This window comes from Notolepis coatsorum (genome assembly GCF_963971535.1).
Source record: "Notolepis coatsorum genome assembly, chromosome: 14".
Taxonomy (NCBI): Eukaryota; Metazoa; Chordata; class Actinopteri; order Aulopiformes; family Paralepididae; genus Notolepis; species Notolepis coatsorum.
Genome location: NC_140178.1, coordinates 31,809,075 through 31,828,563, shown reverse-complemented (window position 1 = coordinate 31,828,563; position 19,489 = coordinate 31,809,075). Strand labels below are relative to the sequence as shown.

The window sequence follows — 19,489 nt, the reverse complement described above, 5'->3', positions numbered from 1 at the left end:
TTAAGGGAAAGCTGTGATTTTTCTTCTTGATGCAGAGGTATTCAATTACTGTCATCTGTTCTTACCTACATTGGACTGGTTTTTACTAACTTTAATATACTTGAAGTCTGCACTGTGCTGTTATATTATCTAGGAAAATACAAATATCAGATCGGGACTCGGTATCGGCGGATGCTCAATATTAAATGACTCCGATCAGGGTAGGGGCGCAAAAAAACTAGATTGGGACGTCCCTACTGAGAATGGAGACACTCAGAGCATTTTAGGTTATGCTAGTCTGTGGCTTGTACTTGTTGGACCAGGCTAGTGTGTAAACACCTGCCAGAATCGGAATGTAGGTTAGCGGAGATGGTACTGTACGGAGTCGGCAGGAAAACAGTCAGTTACTCTCCCCTTCTGCACTATTTTTGCAATGGCACTGTTTAGCGCCACCCTAGACGATCGTGATTGATTGGAGAAATTCAAAACAAGCCACAGGTATGATTTTTATTTTTATTTTTATTTTTTTACTATTCCTAAACAGACCCTTTCCTCTAGTATGAAGACATGTCTGCCCAGTGCGAGACTAGCAGTAAAATAACTAGTAGGGTCTAATCACCTGCTAGTGTCCAAAATCTACTTTGGTCAGAACACCCAAATAGGAACCAAACCATAGTCCAAAAAGTCATATATGCTGCGATTTAATAAATGTAGTTTTACCATTAGTGGGGTCACATATGTTCCGTTTTGTGGAAATCATATCATGGACGATAAGACGGAATCTGGCTTTAAAAACAGAATTCAGACATAAATGCGGAAAGCCACGAAATGCTGAGTTTGGTGGAAACTTGGCAGAAATATTATGACATTTCTCTCTTCATGAGTAATTAATACCCCGATAAGATTACCAGAAACATAATTCTACACCAAAGCCAACAGGAACTGTGGCCAGAGCTGTGTGGCCAGAGCTGTGTTAGTGGAATGCTGTGTGTATTGTGTGTGCGTGTGTGCGTGTGTGTCTCTGTGGATGTGTGTTCTTCCCTGTAACTTTCACCAGGGAATAATCCATCAGTAATGGAGGGGGGGGGGGGGGGGTTTGAAAGTCCAAAAAACCCCAACAGATGACCAAGTAGGCCTTTTCAAAGCAGAAAGAAGCGTCCCTGTATGACCTTAACGTAGTGAAGCCTGCTTCATACTGGCCACTCGCTTGCCTTGGGAGTTCAGAATGTGTGAGGTTTCTGTCCTTGCTCTCTCACTCGTTCTGTTCCTTTAACCACCCTCGCTCTGTTTTCATTTGTTTTTCTGTTAATTATTTCAATTCCCTCATTCACACGCTTCTCCCCAGTGACGTCATCAGAGACGTCGCTGATTGGTTCTCTCAGGACCGCACGCTTTTCAATCACATTCCCCAGCTGTCACTGCCTTTCAATCAATCGATCCCTTATTATTTATACCCCGTTTCTCCACTCTAAGTTTGTTGGATCGTCTTGATTTTTCTCTGGTTGCATTTCCCTGTGTTGTTGCTGCTGCTGCTTTTGCTCCTTGTGCTATCTCCAGGAATTTCCAAGAAGCCTTCCCTTGGACACCTGTTCCCGTGGCGCGCCCTCGCTCCGCTGTTTGTTCCAGCACCTTTACGCATTACGTCTGGGTGAGTTTTTATTGACTGTCTTGATCTATTCCGTTTTTCGTGTGTAACTATTACACTGAAGACTACCACCTTTAGTCAGACAGTCACTCACCCAGCTTTTCTATTTTTGCTTGTTCCCTTATGGGATAATATTTTTGGGACCTTCCATCTCCCTCTGTGTGTTGCTCACACCGAAGATATTATTTCACTATTGGATTGTTTTGGACTTCACAAACTGTGTGTATATTACACGAAGATATTCACTGGGACTGTGTTTGGATTTTTGCTAACGGTGTGTACATTACACGAAGATATTCACTGGGACTGTGTTTGGAGTTTTGCTCACTGTGTGTATTACACGAAGAGATTCACTTGGGCTGTTTTGGAATTGTGCTCACTGTGTTTGAATTACACGAAGAATTGTTCACCCTGTTCTCCTGCTCGTTCAAACTGCACTGTGTTGACTCGTTCCCTCTCTCCCTCTCTCGGTCTCGCAACACATCTGAGATTCTGCCGAGAGAATTCTGCAGAGCGGTTCAGACGTCAACACCGGCTATCCCCAAGACTACCATCACGGGAGAAGCTGCAGAGCAGCAGAACTTTGCCCCTTGTCCTATGTACCTGTCTTGTTGACCTGCCTTTCCTGTACTCTTATATATTTAGTATCAAATAAACAAGCCCTCGTATTTGGCAACTCTGAATTCCTACTCTCTTGTGTCGTGCGTTTGGGGTCGGTATCAAACCCTAACATTACGATCCAACCAATATGACGACCCCAGCCGACACAGAGAGGGTCAGAACCGCACTTGCAATTCAAGTCGAGTTGACCAGGGATCACGGTCTCCAATTAGAGCGGGCTGCGGCTGCGGTGCAGAACCTCAGGGATCAGGTCCTGCCTATGCAGGGTTCAATGGCCGCTATGGCAGGACAACAGTCCGAGATTCTCGCTCAGCTTCACTCGCTGGGCGACACCGTTAATACCTTTAATCTCTCACACCCTTCAGGAACATTCCCCGCAGCCCCAGCAGATCTCGCATCTCGGGAACCCCGTCTCTCCGTCCCACGGCTGTTCGACGGTAATCCCGAGGAGTGTGCCACATTCATCATGCAATGTGAGTTGGTTTTCCGTCATCAACCAAGCCGTTTTTCTGCTCATGGGTCCCAAGTGGCTTATATAACAAACCTACTTTCAGGCCATGCTGCCCAGTGGGTCACTTCCTCCTGGGCAATGGAAGCAGATTTTTTGTTTTCCTACCCAGACTTCGTGGCGGAGCTCCGCAGAGTGTTCCACCATCCAGCCCGAGGTCTGGACCCTGGAGCCCGGTTGGGGACCTTCCGACAGGGGAGCGGCAGGGTGACGGACTATGTCATGGAGTTTCGACTGGCGGCGGTGGAGAGTGGATGGAACGAACCTGCTCTTCGCCTAACCTTCTTGAGGGGGCTCAGTGACGCAGTCCGGGACCAGCTCGCTACCCGGGAGTTGCCCGACTCCCTCGAGGAGCTGTTTAGCCTTGTCATCCGTATTGACGGACGCCTCCTGGAGAGAAGGCGCGAGAGGACCCGACTGTTACCTCCTGAAGCACCCCGGACTCCTGGACGCCCCTGGACGCCCCGTCCCCAACACTACTGGTGGTAACAGGCTTCCCCGTCCGGTTCGCGAGGAGGAACCCATGCAGCTGGGACGCTCTCATCTGAGCCAGGCGGAGCGTGAGGCAAGGCTCAGGTCCGGTCTCTGCCTCTACTGCGGAGGTGCGGGACACCGTATCGCCGACTGCCCTACCCGGCCAAAAGATCAGGCTCACCGAGACCCCGGGAGATCCTGGTGAGCCGTTTTTCCCATTCCCAGCGCCGCGCACCACCTGACCATCTGATGAGCGTCACCCTGGCCTGGGGGGACCAACGTGCCACGGTGGAGGCCCTCATCGACTCTGGGGCAGACGAGAACTTCCTCGACTTCGAGTTTGCCACCCGAGCCAACATACCTCTTGAGGACCTTGTGAGGCCCTTGGAGATCTTTTCGTTGGACCAACACCGCCTGGCCGACATCTCTCAACGCACCGGCCCAGTCGTGCTGACCATCGCTGGGAACCACGTCGAGAGAATCCAGTTCCTCATTACCCAATCCCCCCTTGTCCCGGTGGTCCTGGGTAGGCCCTGGCTCGCGCTGCACGAGCCCCACATCGCCTGGTCCTCCGGTACCATCAGGGGCTGGAGCTCCTCCTGTCACGCCCGCTGTCTGCAGGCGGCGTCCTGTCCCCCGCCCCGGAGGCCGGCTGGTGAGTTGCCCCCGGACCCCTCGTCCATTCCTCCCGAGTACCACGACCTCATGGAGGTATTCAGTAAGACCAGGGCTCAGGCCCTTCCACCTCACCGCCCCTATGACTGCGCCATCGACCTCCGCCAAGGGGCTCCCCTTCCCGGCAGCCGCCTCTACAGTTTGACTGTCCCGGAGAAGAAGGCGATGGATCTCTACATCTCTGAGTCATTGGAAGCAGGACTCATTCGGCCTTCCTCCTCCCCGGTGGCGGCCGGGTTCTTCTTTGTTGGTAAGAAGGATGGGGACCTGCGACCCTGCATCGACTATCGTCAGCTCAACGAGATCACCATCAAGAACAAATACCCCCTACCTCTCATGAGCTCCACCTTCGAGCCACTGACCCAGGCCTCGTTCTTCACCAAGCTGGACCTCCGAAGTGCCTACCATCTTGTCCGTATCCGTGAGGGCGATGAATGGAAGACCGCCTTCAAGACCCCCAGGGGCCACTACGAGTACCTTGTAATGCCGTTCGGCCTCACCAACGCCCCGGCGGTATTCCAGGCACTCATGAACGACGTCCTCCGTGACATGCTGGAGGTGTTCGTGGTGGTGTACCTGGACGACATTCTCATCTTTTCCAGGACCCTCGAGGAACACATCCTGCATGTCCGCCGTGTGCTGGAGCGCCTCCTCCACAATCGGCTCTTCGTCAAGGCGGAGAAGTGCCGTTTTCACTCCAACTCCGTCGACTACCTGGGCTTCATCGTTGAGAAGGGCTTGACCCGAGCGGATCCTCGCAAGATCCAGGCTGTGGAGGATTGGCCAGAACCCACCACTCGGAAGGAGTTACAGAGTTTCCTCGGGTTCGCCAACTTCTACCGAAGGTTCATCCGGAACTACAGTCAAGTGGCGGAGCCACTTACCAAGCTGACCTCCCCCGCTCTGCCGTTCGACTGGTCCCCAGCGGCATGCGCTGCGTTCCGCTCCCTCAAGAGAAGGTTCACTTCCGCCCCTATCCTGCTCCACCCTGACCCCAAGAGACAGTTCATCGTGGAGGTGGACGCCTCGGAGTCTGGCCTGGGCGCTGTCCTATCCCAACGTTCTCTTTCAGACCAGAAGGTGCATCCTTGCGCCTTCTACTCGCGTCGCTTCCTCCCCGCCGAGAGGAACTACGACACCGGCAATCGGGAGCTGCTGGCGGTCGTGGCTGCGCTGGAAGAGTGGCGTCATTGGCTAGAGGGTGCCGAGGAGCCTTTTACCATCTGGACGGACCACAAGAACCTGACGTTCATCCGCGCTTCCAGGCGCCTCAACGGTCGGCAGGCGAGATGGGCCAGTTTCCTCAGTCGGTTCGACTTCTCGCTGACCTTCCGCCCCGGTTCCCGCAACACGAAGGCCGACTCCCTGTCCCGGATGCACTCCAAGGGGGCTCCACCCTCTGAGGACCCTTCTCCCATCCTCCCGGAGGCCCGAGTGGTTGGAGCCATCACCTTGGGCATCGAGGGTGTGGTGAGGCGTGCCCTGCGCTTCCATCGTGCTCCAAGCAACGTCCCTAGGAATCGTCTCTTCGTCCCCGACTCTGTCCGGTCCCAGGTACTGCTGTGGGGCCATACCAGCCGGTTCGCCTGCCACCCAGGCGTCCATCGCACGTTCTCCTTCCTGGCTCGTCGTTTCTGGTGGCCCACCATGCGGAACGACGTCAAGGAGTTCGTATTGGCCTGCGCGGTCTGTGCCCGCAGCAAGGCCTCTCACCAGGCACCCTCCGGGCTCTTGCAGCCACTTCCCATTCCGAGCCGTCCATGGTCACATGTGGCGCTCGACTTCGTCACTGTTCTACCCTCCTCCCAGGGGAACACCTGCCTTCTGACCGTGGTGGATCGATTCAGCAAGGGGGTCCACCTCGTGGCCCTCTCCAAGCTTCCCTCAGCGGCCGAGACGGCGGACCTCCTGACGCACCACGTGTTCCGCCTTCATGGCTTTCCCCAGGACATCGTCTCTGACCGGGGGCCCCAGTTCACCTCCCAGGTATGGCGGGCTTTTTGCAAAGGGTTGGGGGCAACGGTCAGTCTCTCCTCTGGCTATCATCCCCAGACAAACGGGCAGACGGAGAGGATGAACCAGAGCGTAGAGTCAGCTCTTCGGTGTGTGGCAGCCGAGAGACCGGCATCCTGGAGCCGTTTCCTTCCCTGGGTTGAATACTCCATCAATTCAATGGTCAGTTCCGCCACCGGCCTCTCCCCTTTTGAGGTCTCCCTGGGCTACCAGCCCCCTCTTTTCCCCGCACAGGAGACAGTTCCCTCCGTGCAGGTCCACCTCGACCGCTGCCGGCGTGTTTGGGAGATCACCAGGACCGCGCTGCTCCGAACATCTGAGCGCGCCTGTCGTGGTGCCGACCGGCGCCGGGTTCCTGCGCCGACTTACCGCCCTGGGCAGAGGGTGTGGCTCTCCGCGAAGGACCTCCCGTTACGGTCCTCGGCCAAGAAGCTCAACCCCCGCTTCGTCGGGCCTTTCGAGGTCCTAAAGGTACTCAGTCCGGCGGCCCTGCGCCTGAAGCTTCCTGCATCCATGCACATCCACCCCGTGTTCCATGTCTCCCGGGTTAAGCCCGTCTCCCTCAGTCCCCTTATGCCTCCAGCTCCTGATCCGCCGCCTCCCGTGTTGGTGGATGGTCACCCCCAGTGGCAGGTCCGCCGGTTGATGGGCGTTCGTCGGCGGGGCCGGGGGTTCCAATACCTGGTGGACTGGGAGGGTTACGGCCCTGAGGAGCGTAGCTGGGTCTCCCGGCAGCTCATCGTGGATCCCGGCTTGATCACCGACTTCCATCAAGCCCATCCTGACGAGCCGGGTCGGCCTGGTCGCCGGGTGGCTCCCGTGGAGGGGGGGGTACTGTGAGGTTTCTGTCCTTGCTCTCTCACTCGTTCTGTTCCTTTAACCACCCTCGCTCTGTTTTCATTTGTTTTTCTGTTAATTATTTCAATTCCCTCATTCACACGCTTCTCCCCAGTGACGTCATCAGAGACGTCGCTGATTGGTTCTCTCAGGACCGCACGCTTTTCAATCACATTCCCCAGCTGTCACTGCCTTTCAATCAATCGATCCCTTATTATTTATACCCCGTTTCTCCACTCTAAGTTTGTTGGATCGTCTTGATTTTTCTCTGGTTGCATTTCCCCGTGTTGTTGCTGCTGCTGCTTTTGCTCCTTGTGCTATCTCCAGGAATTTCCAAGAAGCCTTCCCTTGGACACCTGTTCCCGTGGCGCGCCCTCGCTCCGCTGTTTGTTCCAGCACCTTTACGCATTACGTCTGGGTGAGTTTTTATTGACTGTCTTGATCTATTCCGTTTTTCGTGTGTAACTATTACACTGAAGACTACCACCTTTAGTCAGACAGTCACTCACCCAGCTTTTCTATTTTTGCTTGTTCCCTTATGGGATAATATTTTTGGGACCTTCCATCTCCCTCTGTGTGTTGCTCACACCGAAGATATTATTTCACTATTGGATTGTTTTGGACTTCACAAACTGTGTGTATATTACACGAAGATATTCACTGGGACTGTGTTTGGATTTTTGCTAACGGTGTGTACATTACACGAAGATATTCACTGGGACTGTGTTTGGAGTTTTGCTCACTGTGTGTATTACACGAAGAGATTCACTTGGGCTGTTTTGGAATTGTGCTCACTGTGTTTGAATTACACGAAGAATTGTTCACCCTGTTCTCCTGCTCGTTCAAACTGCACTGTGTTGACTCGTTCCCTCTCTCCCTCTCTCGGTCTCGCAACACATCTGAGATTCTGCCGAGAGAATTCTGCAGAGCGGTTCAGACGTCAACACCGGCTATCCCCAAGACTACCATCACGGGAGAAGCTGCAGAGCAGCAGAACTTTGCCCCTTGTCCTATGTACCTGTCTTGTTGACCTGCCTTTCCTGTACTCTTATATATTTAGTATCAAATAAACAAGCCCTCGTATTTGGCAACTCTGAATTCCTACTCTCTTGTGTCGTGCGTTTGGGGTCGGTATCAAACCCTAACAGAATGACCGCTAAGAGAATCTAGAGGTGGCGGAGATACATGCAAAGTCAATGGGAGGAGATTCAATGATTTAAAAGATTAAATGATTTCAAATATTCAATGCTTTCAAAGATTCAATGATTTCAAAGATTCAATGATTTCAAAGATTCAATGATTCAATGATTCAAAGATTCATGTCCCCGATGACATCACTGGTGGTCGGTCATATTCCAAATAATTTACTCTCAACATCTGTCAGACTAAATTAATGTGTGCAAAACGGATTAGAGTTTTGTTTTGGATGTGTTTGTGTGATTATGTACAAAATAAATCAGCATTGTTGAGTAGGTTTCACGTGTTAAAATGTGACATGTCACATAAATGTCATAACCTTAAATTCTGACTAGATTCTTTCTTTTTCCTCTTATAATGTGAATCTTTCATGACCTCTGGTGACCTTCTCTGACCTCCCCTGACTGGCCTGTCTCTTCTTTCCTCTCTTAGGATGATGTCAGAATAAAATTTGAGTTCTCAGGAGAGAGAAGGTGAGTTATTAGTTATTCATATGTACAGTGTGTGTGTGTGTGTGTGTGTGTGTGTGTGTGTGTGTGTGTGTGTGTGTGTGTGTGTGTGTGTGGGGCCAGGGCACACTTACACAAGAACAAGAAACATGTGAAGAACACTGATAGTTATACAAGAGGAGATAACAATATATGAGCAGCTGCTGACCAAGGAGCTACATTCTTCAACTTTGGGGAAAGTTATAGGCTGATTTCACTCACACACACGCACGCACGCACGCACGCACGCACGCACACACACACACACACACACACACACACACACACACACACACACACACACACACACACACACATACACACATTGAACTTGTCCAGTCACATGTTTTTTGTTCATGAGAAAAAGAGCCCAGTCAAGTCAGCTCTAACACGCACGCACGCACGCACGCACGCACGCACACACACACACACACACACACACACACACACACACACACACACACACACACACACACACACACACACACACACACACACACACACACACACACACACACACTTACTCCGGGGTTTCATTCAGATTGGTATGTGAGCTGGAGAATGGAAAGGGGAAAGGCTGTGGTTAAGCTGTGGCTGCCGGGAGAAACCACAGCTATGCAAGGTGTACCAAGAGCAGTCTGCACACACTGCAAACCTGCTCTGTGTGTGTGTGTGTGTGTGTGTGTGTGTGTGTGTGTGTGTGTGTGTGTGTGTGTGTGTGTGTGTGTGTGTGTGTGTGTGTGTGTGTGTGTGTGTGTGTGTGTGTGTGTGTGTGTGTGTGTGTGTGTGTGTGTGTGTGTGTGTGTGTGTGTGTGTGTGTGTGTGTGTGTGTGTGTGTGTGTGTGTGTGTGTGCGTGCGTGCGTGCGTGCAAGCATATACAACTATTATTTAAAATAGGTTTTCTGACCACCAACTAAACCCCCAATCATCCGCCTGTCTGTCTGCCTAACTGTCTGTCTACATGTTTGTTTTGGTGTGTGTGTTTGTGTGTAGGATCCTGATGTTTGGCCGACCCGTGCAGTTTGAGGAAATCCAGCAGAAAGTCAAGTCTGTGTTTGGCCAGCAGCTCGACTTGCAGTATATGAACAATGAGGTAAAACACTATATGAACAACGAGGTAAAACACTGACTGAACAATGAGGTAAAACACTGACTGAACAATGAGGTGAAACACTGACTGAACAATGAGGTAAAACACTGACTGAACAATGAGGTGAAACACTGAACAATGAGGTAAAACACTATATGAACAACGAGGTAAAACACTGACTGAACAATGAGGTAAAACACTGACTGAACAATGAGGTGAAACACTGAACAATGAGGTAAAACACTATATGAACAATGAGGTAAAACACTATATGAACAACGAGGTAAAACACTGACTGAACAATGAGGTGAAACACTGAACAATGAGGTAAAACACTATATGAACAATGAGGTAAAACACTATATGAACAACGAGGTAAAACACTGACTGAACAATGAGGTAAAACACTGACTGAACAATGAGGTGAAACACTGAACAATGAGGTAAAACACTATATGAACAACGAGGTAAACACTGACTGAACAATGAGGTAAAACACTGACTGAACAATGAGGTGAAACACTGAACAATGAGGTAAAACACTATATGAACAATGAGGTAAAACACTATATGAACAATGAGGTAAAACACTATATGAACAATGAGGTGAAACACTATATGAACAATGAGGTAAAACACTATATGAACAATGAGGTGAAACACTATATGAACAATGAGGTGAAACACTATATGAACAATGAGGTAAAACACTATATGAACAATGAGGTGAAACACTATATGAACAATGAGGTGAAACACTATATGAACAATGAGGTAAAACACTATATGAACAATGAGGTAAAACACTATATGAACAATGAGGTAAAACACTATATGAACAATGAGGTAAAACACTATATGAACAATGAGGCGAAACACTATATGAACAATGAGGTGAAACACTATATGAACAATGAGGTAAAACACTATATGAACAATGAGGTAAAACACTATATGAACAATGAGGTAAAACACTATATGAACAATGAGGTGAAACACTATATGAACAATGAGGTGAAACACTATATGAACAATGAGGTAAAACACTATATGAACAATGAGGTAAAACACTATATGAACAATGAGGTAAAACACTATATGAACAATGAGGTGAAACACTATATGAACAATGAGGTGAAACACTATATGAACAATGAGGTGAAACACTATATGAACAATGAGGCGAAACACTATATGAACAATGAGGTGAAACACTATATGAACAATGAGGTAAAACACTATATGAACAATGAGGTGAAACACTATATGAACAATGAGGTAAAACACTATATGAACAATGAGGTAAAACACTATATGAACAATGAGGTGAAACACTATATGAACAATGAGGTAAAACACTATATGAACAATGAGGTAAAACACTATATGAACAATGAGGTAAAACACTATATGAACAATGAGGCGAAACACTATATGAACAATGAGGTGAAACACTATATAAGCAATGAGGCAAAACACTATATGAACAATGAGGCAAAACACTATATGAACAATGAGGTAAAACACTATACTGTATAAACAATGTCATAAAATACTACTGTATATGAACAGTGAGGTGAAACACTATGAACAGTGAGGTAAAGTGAGGTAAAGGCTTGTCTGTCCCCGCTCTCCGCTAGCAGGGCCTTCTCCACAGTAACACTCTCATGCTTAGACTGACCTAATCACTGCGTCTAGACTTGCGGGTAAACAAGTAGAGACATTGCTTGGTCCCAGTGTTGGTTGTGCACGCGTGTGTGTGTGCGCGCGTACGTGCTTGGTTCCAGTGTTGTATGTGTGTATGCTGCTGATTTGGTTGCTATAGCTGTCAGAATTAGCAGCACTCAGGTGTGATGCCGGAATGGTTCATGATATCTTTTCAGATCCTCCTAACACCAATGATGTTCAGGGAGAAATGTTTGTCCTTGAGATAGGTGGCTCATTTGGCCTTTATATTTAACAGGCCTTCTTGGATCAACCGAACCAGTATAGGCCCTCACCATCACATATCAAGAGGTCTCTTGGCTACGACTGTAGGCTAATGGTCCTCATATTGAGCAGTCTCGGACATATTCATAAACATGCTGTTAGTGGTTTGAAATTGGCAGGCCTGCCATAGAAAAGGGCCAAACAGCTAGCAAGATTCTCTTCCTCTACTAGTTTGTTTTGTATCCTGAAGTGCCCTTAAACCATGTCGAAAATCTGAATATTTGAGTGTGTGTGTGTGTATGTGTGTGTGTGTGTGTGTGTGTGTGTGTGTGTGTGTGTGTGTGTGTGTGTGTGTGTGTGCCCTCTCAGTTGTCCATCCCTCTGCGAGGTCAGGAAGATCTGGACAAGGCCATTGACCTGCTGGACCGCAGTTCCAACATGAAGAGCATCAAGATCCTGCTGCTCACACCAGAGCACAGCAACGTGAGACCTACCGTACACACACACACACACACACACACACACACACACACACACACACACACACACACACACACATTCATATACAAATACTTAAAAAAAATAAGTAAAAGACCTGGATTAGTTAAATACTTTCCATAATTCTTACCAGGACAATTCAGTATGTCAGATACGTGGTAACTAATTGAATGAATAAGCACACCCCATAGTCTCATGAGGTGCTGGTACTGGTAGTAGGATTTAATGAGAGGGAATCACCAGTGTTTCGACGACAAAGCTGTCTTCAGGACACCCTGTAGCAGGTGGAGAGTGTGGGACCTTCCCTCTCGTTTGGATAAATAGTAAATCGCGGAAAAATCGCACTAAACTGACTTTTCAGTGTAGCGAGTGAAGGCAGTGGGCAGGTATGAATTGAGTGTAGGCAACAGAGTTTGTACATTATGGGTAACAGAGCCTAGAGTTAAAGGAACACGCCAACATTTTGGGAAATAAGCTTACCGTAATGGAAGCGGACATGACCGGTTAGCCTTCGGGAGAGGTGTTAGTTGGACAATGCCTAGGCTAACCGGTCATGTCCGCTGCCATTCATTGTGCTAAGCTAGGCTAACATGCAGCCAGATAGCATTCTACTGAACGCACAGAGAGGAAACTGGTATCTATCTTCTTGTCTCTCTCTGGAGAAGACGATAAGCTAATTTCCCCAAATGTTGGCGTGTTCCTCTAACTCATCTCTCCCTCCTCTCTCCCCCTCCAGGCCTCTCCCTCCTCCCACCACACGGTATCCAAGCAGGTGAGGATCAAGGCCTCCCAGTCGACCGGGGACGTCAGCACGGCCTACCAGGCCCCGGAACCCAGGGGAAGGCACTTATCAACCAGTGAGTACGAGTAGCAAGGGATCTGCTCCCAGCCACGTCCTCTCTGCTGCCATTCGGTGTCCCCTTCGTGTCCGCGTACACATTGGGGAAAAGCGAGGCCTTAGCGGGTCATTACCCGTTATTTCCGAGGGCTTCCGAGTGCGCTGCTCTGCAAGCTTTCTCCCAGAGTCCGCTCACAGTGGCGGGACCCCCGCTCCACCAGTAGAAACAAGAGGCGACTGGCCAAGCAGTGGAGGGAAGTGGGAGGGGGGGGGGGTCATTAGAGGTAGGATCAGAATCCCATGATTTGCACATCGACATATTTCCAACCAAGGCGTTATACCAGGCGTGTTTACCCCTTTCACTGCCACTCTACCAAAGGGTTACCCCTTTCACTGCGACGCTACAGAAGGATAATCCTTTCACTGCCACACGACAAAGGGTTAACCCTTTCACTGCCACACGACAAAGGGTTAACCCTTTCACTGCCACACGACAAAGGGTTAACCCTTTCACTGCCACACGTGAAAGGTTAACCTTCTGTAGTGTGGTAGTGAAAGGGTTAACCATGAAGATGAGCTGTTATTATGATCTGTCCTTCAACTCCTCAGAACACCTCTTTTGCTCTCTCCCCGAAATCAGAGTCCGATTTGCGCCGAGCCAAGTGGCAGAACAACCCGGAACCTACTGTGTGATCAGGCGCTGTGTCCTACGCACTTCTCTTCTACTCTCTATTGGTTTCCATTGTGGTCTCTCTCTCTCTCTCTCTCTCTCTCTCTCTCTCTCTCTCTCTCTCTCTCTCTCTCTCCTCTCTCTCTCTCTCTCTCTCTCTCTCTCTCTCTCTCTCTCTCTCTCGGTCTCTGTATCTGTTTCTGTCTCTCTCTCTGTGTCTCTCTCTCTCCCTCTCTGGCTGTCTCTATCTCTGTCTCTCTCTGTCTCTCTCTGTGTCTCTCTCTCTCCCTCTCTGGCTGTCTCTATCTCTGTCTCTCCCTGTCTCTCTGTCTCTCCCTCTGTCTCTCTCTCTGGCTGTCTCTCTCTGTCTCTGTCACTCTTGCTCTCTCTCTCTCTCTCTCTCTCTCTCTCTCTCTCTCTCTCTCTCTCTCTCTCTCTCTCTCTCTCTCTCTCTCTCTCTCTCTCTCTCTCTCTCTCTCTCTCTCTCTCTCTCTCTCGCTCTCTCTCTCTCCCTGTCTTTGACTGTTGTTTCTCTAGCTTCCCCTCTTAGCAGTGGGTCCTCTTCCTTTTCCTGTCCACCATCACTGGCTGCTCTACAATGCCTGCTGGCCACCGGCCAATCAGATTGCGAGACGCTATTAGTGCGGTGGCCAATGGCCTGGTTTAGAAACGCTGGTTGTTTTGGGGGATGGGGTGGGGGTTAGAGCTGTAAAAACTCCACTGGCTCTCAGCAGTTTTTCGCCTCAAGTGGAATGACATTTTCCAACAGTCACATGATTAACCCATACTTCAGTCTGCTGGGAGAGAGAGAGAGAGAAAGAGAAAGAGAGAGAGAGAGGGCATTTTTACTGATGTTGACGGTGGAGACAATGTCAAAGACACAACATTAAATCTAAAGTGAAATGCCTGCACTGGGGGAAAATATTTTTAAATAGGGTGTTTTTCGAGTGGTCTCTCTCTCTCTCTCTCTCTCTCTCTCTCTCTCTCTCTCTCTCTCTCTAATCAAATGTGAACCATTACAGATATTGATGCGTACCACATTGTCATTGACACGTTCCATGCGATGCACATGGTCCATAGGCCTGTTAAGGGGCCAGTTTCACAGATGTCGATTAAGCCTCCTAGGGTTTCTGTTTCGGAGAGATCTCCATTGACAGTGAACGCTTAAGTCTAGGACTAGGCTTAATCCATGTCCGTGCAACCGTCCCCACATTTCTCCTATCCTTTCCTATCCTCCTCATAACCCCGTCCTTTCCTCTGGCCCTCTCTCAGGTTCTTATAACCCGGTCCCTTTTCCTCTGGCCCTCTCTCAGTTTCTCATAACACGGTCCTTTCCTTTGGCCTGCTCTCAGATTCTCATAACCCGGTCCTTTCCTCTGGCCCTCTCTCAGGTTGTCATAACCCGGTCCTTTCCTTTGGCCTGCTCTCAGATTCTCATAACCCGGTCCTTTCCTCTGGCCCTCTCTCAGGTTGTCATAACCCGGTCCTTTCCTCTGGCCCTCTCTCAGGTTCTCAGAACACGGGTCGCAGCTCGCCGCCCCCTGGCTATGTTCCTGAACGCCAGCAGCGGATCGCCCGCCAGGGGTCGTACACCAGCATCAACAGCGAAGGGGAATTCATCCCCGAGACCAGTGACCAGTGTGTGAGTTGCAGAGTTTCAAGAACAAAATGCACCCCTAAAACACACTTCACGATCCTGAAGAGTTAGGTCAAAGGTTGATATTCAGTGACAAGTGGTATTTAAAGATCCCGTCCGCTAAAAAAAAAGTGTTTTTATTATGGTTAGTCATGGAGGCATGACTTTGACTATACAGGTTGTTATTTGTGCATAACTTGTCACGCAATAGTGCCTTTTTCACATTCTTCCCCTGGAGACAGAGAGCTTCTCTGTACTTCCCTGAAATCTGAGTTGCACGTGTGATGTCACTAGCCGGTTGAACCTATCATGGTTCAATATGTACCCCGACACCTTTATCTTCAGCATAACGTTATATAGAAAGTATGGTACATATCAATAGGTGCATTTTGCCCATTTTGCATATAGATCCTTGCATTCCTAATGAGGATAAAGGTGTAGAGCTGCTGCTAAGCCATTTTCAGTAGTGTATGGAACAAGTTGGTGGAAATAAGAAACATATTTATACAAATTGTTATTCAATATAGAACATTTTTAAGTTTAAAATGCACCTGGATCGTTAAAGGAACACGCCAACATTTTGGGAAATTAGCTTACCGTCTTCTCCAGAGAGAGACAAGAAGATAGATACCAGTTTCCTCTCTGTGCGTTCAGTAGAAAGCTATCTGGCTGCACGTTAGCCTAGCTTAGCACAATGAATGGAAGCGGACTGTGCCAGTTAGCCTAGGCATTGTCCAACTAACACCTCTCCCGAAGGCTATCTATTAGTTAGTCTACTGGTATCTATCTTCTTGTCTCTCTCTGGAGAAGACGATAAGCTAATTTCCCAAAATGTTGGCGTGTTCCTTTAAAGTGAACGGTGTAGCTCCAGCATCGTCTTTGGCTTCCCTCTTAACACTTTCCGTGCCAGCCATGTGGTGCCCCGGAACCCCGGCGTTGCGTGCCACCACCCACTTCAATGATAGAGCTCTCATATTTGTGAACGCATAAACTATATCTTAAATTATGTCTATGTGTCTAATATGGCCGTCGCTTATCAATGACTTGTTTGCAGTCAACATTGTCGAAACGGATTGTTTTTGAATCGGTTCATTTCCATTTTATACCATTTTGAAAGATGCTCGTTTTATGAAAGTTCCAGAAGAAAATAAAGATTCTGTGATAAACACCCTTTACTGGAATACACTGGAATACACAAAAAACGTTGTAATTTTTCTGCCTATTTATGAATCGTTTTCAAATAAACGCTAGATTATTGATAGTATATGTGTACTTATGCACGCTATAGAAGCGGGCTGAAAAATCGATTATCCATTTCCTGATCAGCACACACACACACACACACACGCACACGCACACATAGGGCCCACGTTGATATATCTGTGAAAAAAGCTCTGATTATCCCAAGACTGGTAAAATAGATTCCTTTTTTTTTATCCAAATAGATTCCTTACCTCAGATCAGATGTTTCCAAAAAGATTATTCCAATTCCTGATCGCCATTCCAAATATCGATCGTGTTTATTGATCCAACGCTGGGTACTGGAAACACACATTATCCGCTGTTCTGGTGGTCGGCAATGACTTCGATCGTCTCGGGTTACTTGTCTGACAAGTAAAATGTGGAAGCAGGATTTGTTTTTCTCCATGCGTTTCATTCAATCCAATCCAAAGGGGTGCAGTACCATCCGGAGAGACGATAGGGGGCGGTATTTTCCCAATGGAGCTCAGAGAGAGTTCCAGTGGTAACGTGAGGCTAGATTGATGAAATATGAATGGAAATCGCTAATAAATAAATAAAAAAGAGATCTCTCGTCGTTGGCACTGAATGGTTGGCATGAACTAACGAGAAATCTCATCGTTGGCACTCAATGTGTTAAAGAAGTGGCCCAGAGGCGTGTATGCCTTCGACGACGGAACTGCATTTCCGCGTTCGAGTTTTGCGCTCTGATTGGCCAGGTCATGTGACATGTGCGCCAATCGTGGGACAGCAAGTTCTGCGCCTATTTCCGGGTCTAACAGCTTGCAAACTACCTGCCGTTCTATTACCATGCTCTAAGACAAACTCTAACCTTAACCAACTTCGAACGAGCGCCTAAGCTTAACCAGGGTAAAAACTTGCGGTCCCACGATTGGGCGTGCATGTCACATGACCAGAAATGACCTGGCCAATCAGAGACGCGGAAATGCAGTTCTGTTGTAGAAGGCATTCAGGCGGCCCAGAGACCTGTGTGTTTTTCAAAGCCAGAAACAACAGAATCTAGGGAAGGTATTTTCACACCTTCATGAACGCAGTACAACAAGGGAATGTTTTACTGTCTTACATAAGAAGACACCCAGCCCACACATGCTTGCGAAACACTACCAGGAGAACACATCCATAAGCAGACGTGAGACCAAATGTCATTATGTTAGGGACAAGTTGTATGTTCTGAACATACTTGACATACATCAATCCACAATTTTCTTTTTTCATATTCATATCATTCGTGTACTGTATGTAATTCAAACAAAGGGTGTGGTTCGCCCTCTATTCCAAGATTTTTAAATAAAACTAGCACCTAATTTTATACATTTACGTACATACATACATGCTACATATATAAATACATACATATGTACATGCATGTATACTGTATTGGCGTATATATATACACAAGCATATTCATATACGGTCCCAAAAGAGCCAGTATGAGCTGCCCTCTCTCTCTAGGTGCTGGATCCCTGGAGCAGTGCGGAGAACTCCGTCTCTGGTAGCTGCCAGTCCCTGGACAGCAGTTCAGACAGGTGAGGACCATGGGGTGGATGTGATCTATTATGATGGGTGTTTTTACTATTTAGAGATGGTCTATTTACTATGGGAAGCCATTACGACTCCTAAAATGATCAAATCAGCCAATTCGGTCACTAACTTTACAGGGACATTTTCATTATTATTTTTTCATTAACCTTTATTTAACCAGGTAAGACCCATTGACATTAAAATGTATTTTCCACGAGCGACCTGGCCAAGTATGGCAGCAGTATAGCAGTTTCATACAGTACACACACACACACACACACACAGACACACACACACACACACACACACACACACACACACACACACACACACACACACACACACACACACACACACACACACACACACACACACACACACACACACACACACACACACACACACACACACACACACACACAGCTGCACAGCGAGGAAGGGAACTGGGGGAAGTAGTGTGATCCTCCCACGTGTTACATTCCCCCAGTGAGAGTCCTCGCTGTCAGGTGAAAAGAAGCGGTTGGTTGACTTCACATGTGTCAGAGGAAGCATGTGGTAGTCTTCACCCTCCCAGACCGACTGTAGGGGGTAAGTGCACAACGACCAGGAAGGGAATTGGCATAACGACTAACATTGGGATGGGAGAAAAAGTAATAAATAAATGACTAGATCCTGAGTTTAAGGTCATGAAGAGTGACTAGATCCTGTAGTTTAAGGTCATTAAGATTGACTAGATCCTGGAGTTTAAGGTCATTAAGAGTGACTAGATTCTGGAGTTTAAATTCATTAAGAGTGACTAGATCCTGGAGTTTAAGGTCATTAAGATTGACTAGATCCTGTAGTTTAAGGTCATTAAGATTGACTAGATCCTGGAGTTTAAGGTCATTAAGAGTGACTAGATCCTGTAGTTTAAGGTCATTAAGAGTGACTAGATCCTGGAGTTTAAGGTCATTAAGATTGACTAGATCCTGTAGTTTAAGGTCATTAAGAGTGACTAGATCCTGGAGTTTACGTTCATTAAGAGTGACTAGATCCTGGAGTTTACGTTCATTAAGAGTGACTAGATCCTGGAGTTTAAATTCATTAAGAGTGACTAGATCCTGGAGTTTAAATTCATTAAGAGTGACTAGATCCTGGAGTTTAAATTAATTAAGAGTGACTAGATCCTGGAGTTTAAATTAATTAAGAGTGACTAGATCCTGGAGTTTAAATTAATTAAGAGTGACTAGATCCTGGAGTTTAAATTCATTAAGAGTGACTAGATCCTGGAGTTTAAATTAATTAAGAGTGACTAGATCCTGGAGTTTAAATTCATTAAGAGTGACTAGATCCTGGAGTTTAAATTCATTAAGAGTGACTAGATCCTGGAGTTTAAATTCATTAAGAGTGACTAGATCCTGGAGTTTAAATTCATTAAGAGTGACTAGATCCTGGAGTTTAAATTCATTAAGAGTGACTAGATCCTGGAGTTTAAATTCATTAAGAGTGACTAGATCCTGGAGTTTAAATTCATTAAGAGTGACTAGATCCTGGAGTTTAAATTCATTAAGAGTGACTAGATCCTGGAGTTTAAATTCATTAAGAGTGACTAGATCCTGGAGTTTACGTT

The 19,489-nt window shown here is 47.6% G+C and overlaps 1 protein-coding gene across 1 annotated transcript in view; it reads left to right on the top strand.

Annotated features, from left to right (window-relative positions):
- The window catches only part of map3k3 (mitogen-activated protein kinase kinase kinase 3), a 49,784-nt gene that overhangs the window by 12,440 nt on the left and 17,855 nt on the right, over positions 1–19,489 (top strand). Inside the window, exons 4-9 of the mRNA XM_084328196.1 lie at positions 8,382–8,422; positions 9,432–9,531; positions 11,827–11,940; positions 12,692–12,812; positions 14,972–15,105; positions 17,812–17,885. Coding sequence (XP_084184322.1) covers positions 8,382–8,422; positions 9,432–9,531; positions 11,827–11,940; positions 12,692–12,812; positions 14,972–15,105; positions 17,812–17,885 — 584 coding nt within the window. The remainder of the gene's footprint in view (positions 1–8,381; positions 8,423–9,431; positions 9,532–11,826; positions 11,941–12,691; positions 12,813–14,971; positions 15,106–17,811; positions 17,886–19,489) is intronic.